Here is a 16,511-nt window from a genome sequence, read left to right on the forward strand (position 1 = left end):
AATTATTCATTACTGGTATGACTATGAACATAAAAAATCTCAAATAATAAATCATTAGTGTTAATAAGTTTAGCAAGGCTTCTGCAGAGTCAGTTGTAGTTTGTATCAGCCACAAACAGAAAGTGAGCTGCTTGGGAAACACACCATTTGCTATAGCATCTACAGTGTTATATATTCAGGCATAAATCTAGCCAAAAATGCACATGATATTTTACGTAAAAAGGATGGAGACTTTATATCTTTTTTTTAGAGACAGAATCTCATTTTGTCACCCTCCATAGAGTGCTGTGGTGTCATAGCTCACAGCAACCTCCAACTCCTGGGCTTAGGTGATTCTCTTGCCTCAGCCTCCTGAGTTGCTGGGACTACAAGCACCCACCACAATGCCCAGCTATTTTTTTGTTGCAATTTGGCCCGGGCCAGGTTTGAACTCACCATTCTCAGTATATGGGGCTGGCACTCTACCCACTGAGCCACAGGTGCCGCCCTATATCTTTTTTTTAAACTGGATGGAAGTGGAACACTTCTTAGTAAAGCATCACAAGACTGGAGAAGCAAGAATCATATATACTCAGTTCTGATATGAGGACAATTGGTGACCTACTATGTGGTGGGGGGGTCGGGGAAGGGCAGAGCTGGGAGGGAGAAGGAGGGTTTGGGAGGTCACGGGGTGTGACATACCTCTTGGGATGGGACACAATTACAGGAGGGACTTTACCTAACAAATGCAATCAGTGTAACCTGGTCTTTGTACCCCAATGAATCCCCAACAGTTAAAAAAATAGTATATACTGGGCGGTGCCTCTGGCTCAAAGGAGTAGGGTGCCAGCCCCATATGCTGGAGGTGGTGGATTCAAACCCAGCCCTGGCCAAAAACTGCAAAAAAAAAAGTAGATACTATTATTGAGAGACAAAGACCTAAATAAACAAAAGACTTAATATTTTAAAGATGTTAATTCTTTCCCCAAATTGATCTAGATTAAAGCAATCTCAGTTAAAATCCTGGGTGTTATGGAGAAGTGGATTCTCACAGCAACCCGAAATGCAAAAGGACATGAAGAACCAGGGCAGCCTTGAGGAAGAAGACAAGGTGAGAGAATTTGTTATCTGTGCAGCAAGAATTCAAGCAGTGTGTCACTGGTACAAAGACTAATGGAATAGAATATAAAGTTTGGAGAAAGACAGACCCATGAATATTTGCACTGCAGAGCAGTGTGTGAGGGTGATATTCAATTCCAGGTGGATATGAAAGATGAAAAAATAGGGTTTCTGAAGAATAATGTAAGAGAAAATCTTTATGACTGTGGCATAGAGATCTTACGAAGAATACAAAAAAGAAAAAACAAACAAAAGCACTAAACATAAAAAAAAAAGATATAAAAAAGAAAATATAAAAAAATAGAAAACCTCTGTTTTTTTCTTAAAAAAAGGAGTGAAATATAGAGGCAAGCTGCAGAGTAGGAGATATTTGCAAAGGGCCTGTAATTAGAACACACACAGACATCCTACAAATCAATAAGGAAAAGATGAACAGTAAATAGAAAAATGGGCAAGAGACTTGAATAGGTTCTGAATAAAAGGGTACATTCAAATAGCTAAAAACATCTGAAGAGGTACTACATCTAATTTATAATCAGGGAAATACAAATTACCACCATAATAAGATGTCATTACAGATTACTAGAATGGGTACAATTTAAAAATTAAAAAAAAAAAAACAACATTATACCATTTGGTGAAGACTTGAAGCTATACACTGGTGGGAATGCTAATTGGAGCAGCTGCTTTGCAAAAGCGTTTTTCATCATCTACTCAACCTGAAGTTTGCAAACCCTATGAGTCAGCAGTTTTACTTCTAGGCATAAGCCCATGGAAACACATGCACATATGGCACCAAGAGACTCATACAAGAATGTTCCCAGAAGCATTATTCACAGGAGCCCCAGACTGGAGACAATGCAAAATGTCTTTGAAAATTAAAATGGATAAAATTGTATTGCATGTTCCTCAAGGAAAAAGTACAGTCTTGAAGATGAGCAAACTGATGCATCCAAAGTGATTTCAGAGCAGGTACAACCACCAATAGTTCTCCATTACTTTTTACAATTAGCTTGTGTTCAAATAGGAAAACGTTTCTGGCATTCCCGATTTTAAGATAATAAGATACTGAGATTTTAACATGTGCTTTTCTGAATCTTTTCTTCCTTTCCTACTTCCTCTTTGATATTCGACTCAGAAGTCATCTCTGTGAAAACCTTACTGAAACCTTCCAAGACCACGGTAGAGTACAAAATTTCTCTATTCCGACCCCAACCATCTTGCATATTACTCTATTGTAGTATTTATGGCTCATTAATAATTATAGATTTTTTTTCTTTTTTCCCACAGTTCATTGTATCCCATCTAATGGAAATAAATTTATTTTATAAATTTTGATTCTCCCAGTGGCTAGAAAAGTTCTCAGTCTTAGCATGCAGCAGATGCCTCAAAAATTGTTGTCTAAATTTAATCAAAATTTTCAGGAATAGCAATGTTGATCGTATAAGTGAGCCACATATACCTAAAGTCCATGTCTGAAGCTTAGGCCTCACTTGGACATACACTTGTTGACTGTGATGCCAATGTGTGCTAAGTGCACGTAGACGCTTTATACTCATTTTCCTTTTTTTATTTGTCTTACATCAGTACATCAGTTTTTTTATATTGACATTTTTGCTTGAAGCCAGCTACTATGGAAGAGGAGAGGTGGCTAGGCCTCTCCTAATTTTCCAGGGAACTCTATGTAGGTTGGGTAGCATGACTCACATTAGTATGACAACCAGGTCATAGCATAGCACATTTTGTAATGCTTTATTCTTTAAAAAACTTATAATTCACATGTATAATAGGCAAAAATAACATAGCATTTGTGAAGCCCTCTTCTCTGAGGAAGGGTAACTTATTTTTCCAAGTAGATTATTTCAGCTTTACTTATTACAGTAAGAGCAGCAATTTAAAATGAGAAACAAGAAATAGTCATGAAGGAAATGGCTTCAAATAAGGGAGCAGGGTTTTCCAGTAACATTCAGCATAGATTAGTATCTTTTTCCTGCCCATAAGGAAGTCTACATAAAGACCATCATCTCACTCTCAGATAGAATTTGAGACATTAAAAGAATATTTTTTTTTGCAGTGGCTCTCAAGGCAAAATGGATATGAATCTGTAACTTTTAAATTTCTTATATATCATAAATTACCATAAAAGGAAATTAGGAGTAGAGATATCTACAGTAATAAATATACTATTTTTAGCATATGTGGTTGAAATAGAATATTCCAGGCAAAGCATGACTCAGAGAGAGACAGAGAGACAGGCAATGACCAAGACAATGTCCACTGGCTGATGGATAATGAAAAATGGGTAATGAAAGCTGTGTAATAAATGACCCAAATCAGAAGAGATTCTTCCCTAGCTGTTTGTGTTATGGGTTTATTAATTTACCCTAAAGGCAGGAGTGGTAATTAACATCAAGACTGATCTATAGGCAAAACTGCACAATAATAGTTTGGGGATTATACTATCCATAAAGAATCTGTATACTGATTATTAGACAGTGTAGGTTTGGCTAGTCCTTTGCCAAATACTTAATTTCCCCCTATAGCCTCCCAAATGTAAAACACCTTTTCAAGTAGAATTAATGTGTTAAAAAATCCAGATGAACTCACCTAGAAATCCTGGTACACACAAAGAATATAACAACAACAACAAAAATCCCCACATGTATTTTGATATGCTAACTGCAATATCAGTTTTTCCAGAGGTGTGATCCATGGAGTGCCTGGGTCATCAAATCACTTGGGGGCTTCCTAAATGGCAGAGTCCCCACCTTAGGCCTACGGAATCTTCAGGGGCTAAATTTCTAGGATCTATTTCCTTAATGTCATTACAAATGGTTCTTTAGAATCGTGATGATTTTGGATAACATGAGAAGTTATTTGGTATGCCAAAGGCCAAACTTCAGTAAGAAACTGGGCTGTGACCTGAATGCGGGTTTGCTGACCCCAAATCACACTTCATTTGGCTGCTGCCTCTCCCATCCTCAGCTCTTAACATCTGGTTACCACTTTATTATTATTACTTTTTGCAATTTCTGGCTAGGACTGGGTTTGAACCCTCCACCTCCCGCACATGGGGCCAGCTCCCTACCCTTTTGAGCCACAGGCACCGCCCTACTTTATTTTTTGAGTCAAAATCTCTGAAGGATATGCCCACCCACCTCTAATCTCTGAGAAAATGCGATCTGAAGGAAAAACCCGCCTCTTTACTGAACTTCTAGATCAGGATCATCCACTGTGAGCAAATCCTCAATATCCTCTTACCACATATTCTCTTCCACAGACAAAGAAAAAATTGATACTACATTTTTTTTTTTCGTGAAAACATTTAGGACGTAGGAGAGAAAAGTCTCCATAGAACGTGACTAGAGAAGCAAAACAGTGTTGTGAAAGGAGCTCTAGTCACTTGGTCTGCAGGGAGCTGGATGGAAAGAGAATTAGAGTTGGGTTTGGCGCCAGCTTGGGGAGGAGACTGAATGCAGGTCGGTGGGAAGGGCTGGGACCCACGTGAAGCAAAGCACTGGGGCCAGGCCCCTGACAGTGGATGGGGGATGGACTAAGTCTGATCACCTAAGGTTGTGGTTTGAATAATGTCCCTTGCTCATGACCGGGGGGAAGGTGGCAGTGGTACCTCTGCAAATGAGGTTTAGATTTGGGGCTGGATCATGAGATGATAGAGATGTAAAGCATAGTTTAAAATCTATATGGTTAAAATTCTCAAAGAACTAAAATGGGAGAACACCAGGAAATAAGAATAGAAGTTTATAAACCAGACGGACGGCTTTCCATACAGTTGGAATTACTGAAATGAAAAATAGAATCACCGAAATAAAAGAAAAACCCAAATCTAGAGATTGAATAAAAAATAAACTGGAATTAGAGAAATGGAGAACGAATTTAAAGTATCTTTCCCTTACCAAACACATTCTAGTAACACTGAACTTCCCCGGGAAAAGCAAATAGTCACCACCCCACTGTTGGGTATGAGGCAGGCAGCTGGTGCTCGGACTCAGCTTGGGGTTAGTACAGATCAGTATCACTTTAGCAGAGACCCATTGGAGATATATGATGCAAAATTTATAACTTTTTTAATTTTAGAAAGTTAATACATATGCATATGCTATAAATTATATAACATTTCCAACTAGGTCTGGGGCAAAATCCTTCTAGCCAATTCCAACCAGATTCTGTAGACAAAAGTGATCTATCTTTTAGTTTTCAGAACTTTCTGGATTTCAGAATTGTAGACAATTAGCTATGGACCTAGGAAAAGGGAACATCCAGGATTGAAATGATAAGGTACAATACTGTTTGGTTGTGCAGGGCATGTGTTACAGCAATCTGAGCAATGGATTTGTGACCACTGCCTGGGCCAGGAGGTGATAGGGATGAAAGCAAATAATAGGAAGGGGGTGAGGGTCCAAAAAGGGGGGTCAAGGAAGATTCAGCAAGTGCTGGAGGAAAAAAAGTTCAGCAAAGAAAGGAGGTGTTTGGAGGTGAGGAGTACTCCTGCCTGGGCAGGAGCTGAGGGAGAGGAAGAGAGACACGAACAGAAAGAGAGGAAGGGGGCCAAGGCAGAAGAACAGAGCGGAAGGAGAAGGCTGGAATTTTATCAAACATCTTGAATGTATTTTAAAGGTTTGTTTTTACTTGTTATTAAGCTAATTTTTCAATTGCAATTCTTTTCTAGTCTTAAAGCATTCAAAAGTCTGTTTATCACATAAGTTCCAAATTAATTGTTTTATTTTGGGGTTGGGGACACTTTTCTGGTAGCAACATTGAAACTTCACCACAAACCATTTTTTTAAGTACATACTGAATACATGCAAACATAGGGGTGAGAAATTGATGCAATATGAATAAAGCGTATGAGACAAGATTTTTTAAAACAGATAATTATGCTTCCAATTTCTACTATTATTTCCCATGTAAAACAGGAACATTCATTTTTTCTTGATGAACATTAATTTGTGTATTTACCAAACAAGTAAATCAAACCATTTTGGTTTCTTAAATACTACAGATACATACTCCTAAAAGCTCTGTGCAACTGTCTTTGCATAACTAGTTATACGAAATCATTCTTTGCTAATTGAATTTTATTTGGGCTTCTATTTTCCAGGATTAAAATGGGTCATTTCTCCGTATCAACTTACTGGAAAACTGCATCCCAATTTCATCTCTAAAATTCAAGTGGTGGTCAATTTTGTCACTTCAATTGAGAGGCCTTAAAACTATTTTATTACATCTGGTCACATTTTTTCATAGTAAGATGAATACATGCATAAACATCTGTTGTCTGATGTATTTAGTTGGTGGAGACAAAGGATTTCTAAAGGTTTTAACCCCTGGGGTCGCGATCTTTCCCCCTCTCCCTCCGAGCAGACTCCGTTCAGCCCCTAAACAGGCGAGCCCTTAGGATGATCGGCCTGAAATATAATTGATTTTCACAGCTGCCTGCAGCAGGGAGGTACAGGTACGAAATTAAAATTCAGTTGGAAAATCTTTTCTCAAATAGCAGTCAAGTTAAACTGACATCGCTTACAAAAGGACTGTCGAAGTCGTGCCTTGAACTTGGCCGTTAGGGGGCAGTCAAGTACTGCTCACCTTGAAATGCCGCTCAGGCACGGCTTCTAACGGACGCACTTTTTTGAAGTTAAGCAAATCATTTAAATAAGTAGAAACTGGTAGTTCTCAAATACCATCCTCAACACTTCGTGCTTTTAATTTCATGTTTAAGCCTATCTTAATATGCATAGTCAATACATTAATGATTAAATGCTTGTAAAAATAATAAGACATGTTACCCTCAGTTGTGTATTGGAGTCTGCAGCTTAATACAGACCTTAGACACTCCAGGGTGATAATAGTCAGGAGACACAAGGCAATCTTATAATTTCTAACTCTTCATTTGCTGTATTTGGCCTAAGAATCTATCACAAATAATTACTTAAATTTAAAAAGCTTACTCTTACATTATTCTAAATGACCTTTGTTTAGTCACTATTAAGAGCCTTACTATTTTAACTGTCTATAATTTATTGTGAAAACAAAGTTTTATTAATTATATAACAAATGCTTATTATGTTTATAGATAGGAGTCGGATATTAATGTATTGATCAGTGTCTTTGAAAATAAATTATATCAAACTTGAAGATTTAAATTAGCAGCCAAAAGTAATGTAAAATTAGAGAATAAAAATGAAGAATAATGAGCTGATAAATATTTAGTAGGTTAGTACCAAAGATTTGAAATAGGCATTTACTTAGAAATAAAAATCAAACAAAAATTATATCTTTGGAATTTCTGTTCTTTTTAGTTTAAGGGATACCACTACATATGGTAAATCATAAAACATTTTTTTAGTAATGGATGTTTTTTAATTTCAGAATGGGTTTAAGAAAATCAATTAAATGCATTTTCAAGAGTAAAAGCACGGATACAGTAAAAATTGGTTGACTATAGTTACAATCCTGTACATTAAAGAATTTTTTTAAGGGCATGAATGACCTCTATGACAGGTCTTAAACTTAAGAACCTACTTTGTAACACTTCTTAAAACTCCTATAAAACTGAACATTCCAGATATAAATAGGACATGAACGTCTGAGGTAAGACCTTAAATGAAGGACATAGACGGCTTCCCACAAATATATTGAATGCAAGATGAGTTCACAGAGTTTCTCCTTAGCTTTTCACATAAGAGAGATTAAAATACAAAATAAACATTATACCGTGTGTATGAGGATAACATTTTAAAATAATTTGCAATGTCTTAGTATCATTTTAAATTCAAAATGAAATTTAGATAGTTTAAAAATCTTTATCTTTTATTTGCTAAAGGTTTTAAAATAAAAAATGTGACCAACTTGAAAATTAACAGTTTGACTGAAATTAAGATTTCCACAAGTTAAAAACAAAAAGAAAATTACCTACGAGGATGTACTTTTGTAGATTTTTTTTGTAACTTTATTTAAGACAAATACACTGTTAAGGAGAAATACTGTTTTTTAAATCAGTGTGTGTCTTTGGAAATCTCAGTCTAACTATATTTAACAATGAAGCATAGTTACTAACAATTATATAAATATTATGGACATATTTCAGCAGAATGAAATCTCACACAACCCAGTTGTAGCTTATTAATTTGTCATACCACCTTTTTTACTTGTCCTAACTCTTAAAACACATAATAAAAGACTTCATTGTAGTTGATATAGTCAACAGTATTTTTTTAAAAGTATTTCATCTACAGCCTTAATAACATAGAAAGGCATGTTTCCACGAAATTTTTGTGCCTCTAAAAATCGAGAGGCTGTATGGGACCATAGCAATTAATGATAATGACAAGGACAAGGCACATCCGACGCCTGCTTTTCAAACACTGCAATGAGTCTCCTACAAACACGGTGGAACATAATAGAAGTTTTGTATTCTTTGGGAATTGCAATTTTAAAGCAAGAAAGCAGCAGCCTTACCTTTGACATCTATGAGAACGAGGAAGTGAAGTAGAAAGAACATTGCAATCAATCTGAGGCTGAAGAGATGCTTAATACCAGGAAAATAGCAACAGGTTTGCAGCGTTGCGTTATTAGACATGTCCTCCTTGTACCTCAGAAGGAGTTCTGATATAGTAACTTCGGTGCCTCCCAAGTGTCTGAGCATGCTCACAGCTAGACCTTCACTGGCACCAGGGGAGACGGACTCTTGTCACTATGCAGCCTGCCTTTTTTGTTCTTTCTTTTCTGTCTCATTTTATGTTATATCTGCAGTCGTGCTCTTCATCATTAATTCATTCCTGTGTGTAAAGGGACGCATAAATAAGATGACAATTGGTAGATAAGAAACATTTTCTAATCACTTAAAATGTGTTATCCTCAAAGCACATAGAGCAATCCGCTCTTATTTAAATCCAGACATATATATTTATGTAGAAGTTCCTAAATATAAAGAGATATAGATTTACACGGAGTAGGCTAGGAAAGGCTTCACATGTTGCCTATTTTCATGCAATAAGCAAACGACAAAAAGCTGCTCACTGACAGATGCACGAACAACACCCGCCTCTACTCAAATCCACTGAAATGTTTTCAAATGACACCTAGAAAGATAATCATGAAAATATACGGCTTTGGGTTAAATAATTATTTATTGTGGAGTAGTTATACAATATTTTGAACTTCACCCTCATAACCATATTCTTTTTCTTCTTGCTTTCAGTTCTGTGTTGCATGGCTATTAGAAACTGTTAATTACAATTTAGTTCTTACTAGCTTGGAGGCAGCTTCCTGAATAGTATAGTTAACACACAATAGTTAATACACAAAGTATAGAAAGGGTGTTTTGGTTCTAGGATTCTACTGGTCCGAGCATAAACATAAAGACTTTTCCAAAAAGACATTATAGAATTTCCTTGTCTGAGTATATATTTTATGAACCGGTAACTAAGCAGAAAACAGTTCGTAGTCCTGATTTGGACAGAGGATTTTGTAACTGAAAGATACCAGTTCTCTTATATGTTCTTATTAACTGTGTCTGAACAACACTGTTTGAAAAACTATCTTGCGATCGTCATCACAAATCACAAGAGATGGAGGTTTTTTTGTTCTTTCTTTGATTCCAACTTTAATAGAATAAGGATTCAAACAGAATTTGAAATAAAAATATTTTATTTATAACATTATTTAGTTCTGTTCTCTTTTCAGAAGTGCGTTAAACTCCCTTAGACACCTTCCAGATACATTTAGATGTTTTCATATCTGATCTTTCAAACCAAAAGAAAAAGCAACAAAGAGAATAAAGTGAATGATGAAAAAAAAAAACACTTCAAGATTCTTTCTAACATTTTTCAAGCATCTTTTCTCCCTTAACTAACCTCCAGGTCTTTTTAGATAAAAATCGCCCCTTTATTCACTTAAAAAATTCAGGAATAATTAGTTTTGCTTATATTTTGTGTTCTGCTGCCAAGATGATGGATGCTAGTTTCTGTTACTGAAATGTTGAACATGAATTTTTAGGTGCAGTTAATTACCATGAATTGTCCATCACAACTTGTGCAGTTCAAATATATTTTTCATGAAAATGCAGTTTTTTGGAGAGAGAAGAAATGTCAAGATTTTAAAGAACTCAGCTTAGACTTCATGAATATTAAGCCTTGGCAATAGATTTAAATTGCTAAAAACTTGACTCATTATCCCTTTCTGTTCGATTTTTGAATGTTAATCTTTGAAATATTAACAGAGAAGTTCAGAACTCAATAATTATAAATAATAGTTAAGAACATCTTTGACTCATTGAATTTTAAAGGTGGAAAGTACAAGCATTGAAATTTTATTTCAGTTAATACGTTTTAACTTTCATTCTGGTTCAGATGTACACAGGATATAATGTATATATTTAAATAAGGGTGAACGAATTTATTCTTTTCTTAGAGACACAGTTGGTCAGGAGGCTCCAGAGAGTGCCTCATGCAGAGCTGAAATGGCAGACCTTTGCAAACAGATCCATCCCTGGATATGAACTCAAAATCACACCCATGTATTTTATTGATCTTTGCCTGAATGAACTCACTTCTTTATTTCAATCTTCTGTGGGTAGCACCCATACATTTGGTAATAATACTATACCAGCTTATAAAAATATATATGTTGTGTTACTACATAACACAATTCCATATAACTCTGGCTAATTCAAAGGCAGTTATTTACTAAAAATACTAATGACCTAGTTTTTTGTGTGTGGAGGGAAGGGGCAGGCATTCTAATAGTTTCTACTGTAATCTCCATGTGCATCTTAGAAGCCATTGTCAAATACAAAGTGCTTAAATCAAGAATGTAATTTATTTTAATATGGCCAGAAAACCCTGATTTTCAGACATTTTCAGAATTGTGTGAGGGTTTTTATGTAGGCTATAATTTGCCATCTTGCTAAATTGATGTTTTCAATCAAGATATTTACTAAATACCAGCTACAATTTTTTTTTTTTTTGAGACAGAGCCTCAAGCTGAGCCCCTAGGTAGAGTGCCATGGCTTCACTGCTCATAGCAACCTCCAACTCCTGGGCTCAAGCGAGTCTCCTGCCTCAGCCTCCCAAGTAGCTGGGACCACAGGCTCCCGCCACAACGCCCGGCTATTTTTTGGTTGCAGCCATTATTGTTGTTTGGCGGGTCCGGGCTGGTTTCAAACCCGCCACCTTAGGTGTATGTGGCTGGCGCCGAGCCACCAGCTACAATTAATGATAATATAGCCTTGCAAATACTTCTCACTTCCACAGATAGTCATTTATTCAAAAAAACCTGATTCATTAGCAGTTTAGTCTCACTTTCTATTTTGTAGAAAAAGGACCTTCAATGAATGGGATGGTCAATGAATAAATTTCCTTAATAGATAAGATTTTTCCTCAAAAAGATAAATTGTAGAATAATAATATTGGAATCTCAAGCTCATGATAGCAGACCAACAATGGCAGTGTTCACTTGAATAGTCTCTTTATCATAAATCAGGTAGTAAAACCATAGTAATTCAGCCATACTAACTTATGTGATTACAAGTATTTATGATTATAACTCTAGGTTAGTCCTTATATATAAGTTTGTAGCATTTATTCATCACTCAATAAGATTGATATTTGAGTAATCTTTTCAACAGTAGTAGGAGATTTGTTTGTACCCTGTAGGCAGAACAAACCGAACTGAATCCCATGATCACATCAGCATAGTATGTCCATCAATTTGACAAACCAGTCCTGGCATTGGATCCATTCTGATCAAGAAAGTAGAAGTTCAGTGTTCTAATTCTGATGTTCTATGTTTAAAATAATTTAAGTCATGCTCCATTATTCTGAGAATTTCAGCTCTTGGCAAGTTCAGCTATCAGGAGCACAGTCACAAACTCAGAGTAAAAACTGCAGCGGAGACATGCACTACTGACAACACAGTTGAATAGACAGACTCTGAAAGGACTTCTTGCTTGAGAATACTGTGATAGCTCCTGCATAATTTTTGCTGCATTTCTGGAGTCTTCAAAATGAGAAGCATCAGTTGAAAGGAAAAGCACAAGACAAAGCAAAAAACAAATGCTGAAATTGCAATGGAGGGCAGTAAACAAATAAATGTAAAAGGCAAGTTTGCCTTGCAAACTAATGCAGATATCAGCACTGTGCCTTTCAGGCCAAGCCCAGTCAGTAGCAAAGTCTGAGAGCTGAGCCTAAGCCTCCTAAGAAGAACAAATTGAAGATCAGGAAAGGTGGTGCCCCTTAGCACCATTGCAAAAGAAATATAAACTCTGTAAATTAAATATCCTCAATTTAGACCCCTGGATTTTACCCAGGTTAACATCAACCAACTTTTAGCTCATTATCAAAGATCAGCCAACCACACATGGGTGAAAGTCAAAAGAAACAAAAGCAATAGATTCAGAGCCCCAAGAACTTCAAATATTGAAATTATAAGTTATGAAAGATAAAATACTTAAAGAAATATTGAAAATATGAGAATGAGTAGGAAATCAGAAACCATCAAAAAAAAATAAGAAACCAAAAATTTTCAGAAATGAACAATGTAGTTTTAGAAATTAAAAACTCAATGAGTAGGCTAAATAGCTGTCAAGACATAGCTGAGAAAGTAAATTGCAAATTAGAATACAGGGGAGAAGAAATTACCCAGAAATATAGATTAAAAAAAAAAGAGATTGGAAGAAAAGCATGGAAAGTTTCAATATATAACTATTAAATAGAGTCCCTGTAGCAGAGACTAGTGAGAATGAAGAAGAGAAAATATCTGAGGAGATAATGACTGATAATTTTCTAGAACTAATAAAATACAAGAATTTTTAGATATAGGAAGAACAACTTCTACTAGGCAGAAAAAATAAAAATAAATCAAGATCTGGACATTTTGTTTTGAAATTGCATAATATCAAAGATGCAGAGAAGGCTTGAAAAAAAAAAAAAACCCAGAAAGAAAAGACAGATTGCCTGCAAAGGGAAAATTAGAATGCTAGCAGACTTGTCAACAACAGCAATGGAAGCCGAAATAAGTGCAGTGATACTCAAAGTGCTAAGAGAAAATAACTGACAACTGAAAATTGTGTATCCAGCAAATCATCTTTCAAAGGGAGTGCACAATAAAGTCAAGCACAAGATACATTAAAAAGTTAAGTGAGAACCAAAATGAAAGATGCAGACAAGGAGTTTGATGGCATTTCAAGAAAGGCAAGGATCTGTTTGAATTGTGAAAGTCATTAGGTGAAGCTGGAGTTCTGTCCATCATGACTGATAGGGTTAGAGAATAAGAGGTAGTGTCAGCTATTCTTCCAGTGATTATTAAGAAACATCCATGTTGTTGGTGCCTATGGCCCACTCTACTGAGAGGAACAAAGTGAGACTCTGTCTCAAAAAAAAAAAAAAAATAAGAATGGGCAGCACCTGTGGCTCAAAGGAGTAGGGCACAGGCCTCATATGCTGGAGGTGGCGGGTTCAAACCCAGCCCCTGCCAAAAAATGCAAAAAAAAAAAAAAAAAAATCCATGTTGCTCGGTGCCCTTAGCACAGTGGTTATGGCGCCAGCCACATACACTGAGGGTGGAGGGTTCAAACCCAGCCTGGGCCAGCTAAGTAACAAGGGCAAGTGCAACAAAAAATAGCTGGGCACTGCGGTTGCCGCCTGTGGTCCTAGCTATTGGGGAGGCTGAGGCAAGAGAATCACTTAAGCTCAAGAGTTTGAGGTTGCTGTGAGCTGTGGTGCCATAGCACTTTACCGAGGGCGACATAGTAAGACTGTGCCTCAAAAAAAAGAAACATCCATGTAAGCCTGAAGGGACAAGGAAGTAAAGCAGATTCTTGCACCTAAGTGAAACTGAGAAAATCCTACTGCTCACACGTACATGGCTAGACCCCAAACAGGGTAGACACTCCAAAATTATGTCAGACAAATTATGCAACATTAGATTATTGTTCCCAGTTATTCCACTCCCTATAAGGGGATTACACACCCCTTCATTTTTCAGAATGACTGGGCAGGACTACTCAGTAGGTAGTGGACACTGCTCTGTCCCATCGAGTTTTGCCTTGGCCATGAGACTTGTCTCCTACCAAGTGGATGTGACTGGATGTGACATTGCCACTTTCCAGCGCAGGCCTTAAGTGTGCTTGTGTGGTATGGCTCGGCCTTTTCTGCTCTCCCATTCCTTTGCCAGAAAGTCACATGGAAAACTGAGTCCTGCCAGGCCCAGAAGAGACACGGAAACCACAGACCCACAGACCAGGTGCTCGTATTTACCGCTGTAAGCCATTGAGACTTTGACATTATTGTTGCTGTTGTGATTGCCAAGAAAACCTAACTCAGAAAGACAGATCTGGAATTCATCAGTCTAATCCTTGATTTTACAAGGCAAAAACTGAGGTGATTGGCCTACAGGCATATGTTATGTATATTAAATAAATTAATACATAAATTCAATTTTTCTTTATGGAGCTTTTCTTTTGGACCAATATGTTCTACATTATATACTCCTCCCAAGTTTCTTAGAGTGAATTATTCAAAGATTACTTTTAGAGCTGGCATTCCTATCATTATTCACAAAGTGATTTTCAAACATCAGCTAAATTCTTTTGTTTTTCTGAAATTCTGAGTAATATAATTGAACTTCAATCCATACTTAAATAATAGGTGCTATTTTCTAGGGCATATGTATCATGGGGTCTAAGTGCCTTCATTTTAAAGCTTCAGGTATCATAATAGATTAGAATGTTATTGGGTGGTTGTTTTAATCTTCAAGTGTGTGTATTGAATTTATCCTGAATGAATGAAGCTTTATTTATGGGTAAGAATTGTTGATTTAGAGTGAAAAGACACAAATCTTTTTGTTTGTTTGTTTGAGACAGAGATTCACTTTGTCACTTTGGTAGAGTGCCATGGTGTCATAGCTCACAGCAACCTCAACGTCTTGGGCTCAAGCTATTCTCTTGCCTCAGCCTCTGGAGCAGCTGGGACTACAGGTGCTGCCACAGCACCCGGCTTTTTAAGAGATGGGATCTTGCTCTTGCTCAGGTTGTGTCTCAAACTCCTGAGCTCAACCATTCCACCCGCCTCAGTCTCCCGGAGTGCTGGGGTTACAGGTGTGAGCCACTGTGCCTGCCCTACAGACTTTTTTTTAATCTAAATTATTTTTGAGATCAGCCCTACATTTGGTAGGAACAAAAACACAAACCTGGCCAAGCCCACAGGGGCCCTCATCCTAGCCTGAATGTTTGGGCAGAGGCTCCTCTCCTTGTCTTCTGATACCTCACATTTTGCTTGAGTTTGAACACAGGACTACTGGCCTGTGTTGCTTCTTGATCCCCCTCCTGCCTGTGTCCTGACAGCTGGCTGACATATACAGGAAAACGCCTCAAACTGTTCATTTTCAATGGAAGAATGAATGAGCTACAATTATTGAATAAAGTGACTAATCTCTGACTAGCAGCACTAATCCTGCTCATCTCTGAGCAATACTGGGATAACTCAGGATGGATATTTTTATTTTACTTATTGATGTATCTGTTTATCCAACTTTGAGTTTATGTCAAAATTGAAGAACAAGGGAGTGTGGCATGTGCCAGAAGCTGGAGTAGTGGGGCCTGTGGGAGGGTGTCAAGTGTGCCCACAGAAGAGGGCTGAGCATGCAGAGTAGCTTTTAAGCCATGGGAAGGAATGTAGACTTCACACGGCAGGAAAGGGAGAGTTGCTTGAATCAAGGAGGGAGAGTATGCTGGGATGGCCCCATGTGGAGGGTGTGTTGGAGAGGACAGAACTTGAAAGCAGAAGGACACATTAGATGTACTGCACTAGTCAGGTGAGGCATGAACTGAAGCCACGGCCGGGAACAGGGACCGGGGAAGAGATGTGAGATTTATTTTGGAAGTAGAATTGATAGGATAATGACATGGGAGGGAGATAGAGAAAGAAGCCTCAGGTGATTCTGCAGGTCTCTGGGTTGAGCCAGTGGGTGACAGAGCTGGGAAGGGGAGGGTCTGATGAGGGATGATGTTGAGTATTGCCATGTGCTGAGTCCAAGAGGCCTGGGGGATGTGCAAACAGCAAAGCTCAGGCAGCAGGTGGAAATCCAAGTCAGAAGGCAGGAAGGGGGCAGGCTGGGGAAACAAGAAATTTTGCTTAGAAAAATGGTTCCCTTTAGGGCTGCATAGTATTCCATGGTGTACATATACCACAGTTTATTGATCCATTCGTGGATTGATGGGCACTTGGACTTCTTCCATGACCTGGCAATTATGAATTGGGCTGCAATAAACATTCTGATACAAACATCTTTATTGTAATGTGATTTTTTATCTTCTGGGTATATACCTAATAGTGGAATTGTAGGATCCAATGGCCCTAAAGAAAAACGAAGACTTTACCTCCTTCATGTTTACATGG

General features: G+C 37.4%; 1 protein-coding gene across 2 annotated transcripts in view; it reads right to left on the bottom strand.

Moving 5' to 3' along the window:
• Window positions 1-8,731, bottom strand: part of RXFP2 (relaxin/insulin like family peptide receptor 2) — a 58,106-nt gene extending 49,375 nt beyond the window's left edge. For both annotated transcript variants that reach the window (XM_012810006.1, XM_003797633.2), the window contains exon 1: window positions 8,575-8,731. In XM_012810006.1, coding sequence (XP_012665460.1) covers window positions 8,575-8,695 — 121 coding nt within the window. In that variant the 5' untranslated portion in view covers window positions 8,696-8,731. The remainder of the gene's footprint in view (window positions 1-8,574) is intronic.
• Window positions 8,732-16,511: the final 7,780 nt, after the last annotated feature.

Source organism: Otolemur garnettii, unplaced genomic scaffold (genome assembly GCF_000181295.1).
Source record: "Otolemur garnettii isolate 467f Iridium unplaced genomic scaffold, OtoGar3 scaffold00120, whole genome shotgun sequence".
Taxonomy (NCBI): domain Eukaryota; kingdom Metazoa; phylum Chordata; class Mammalia; order Primates; family Galagidae; genus Otolemur; species Otolemur garnettii.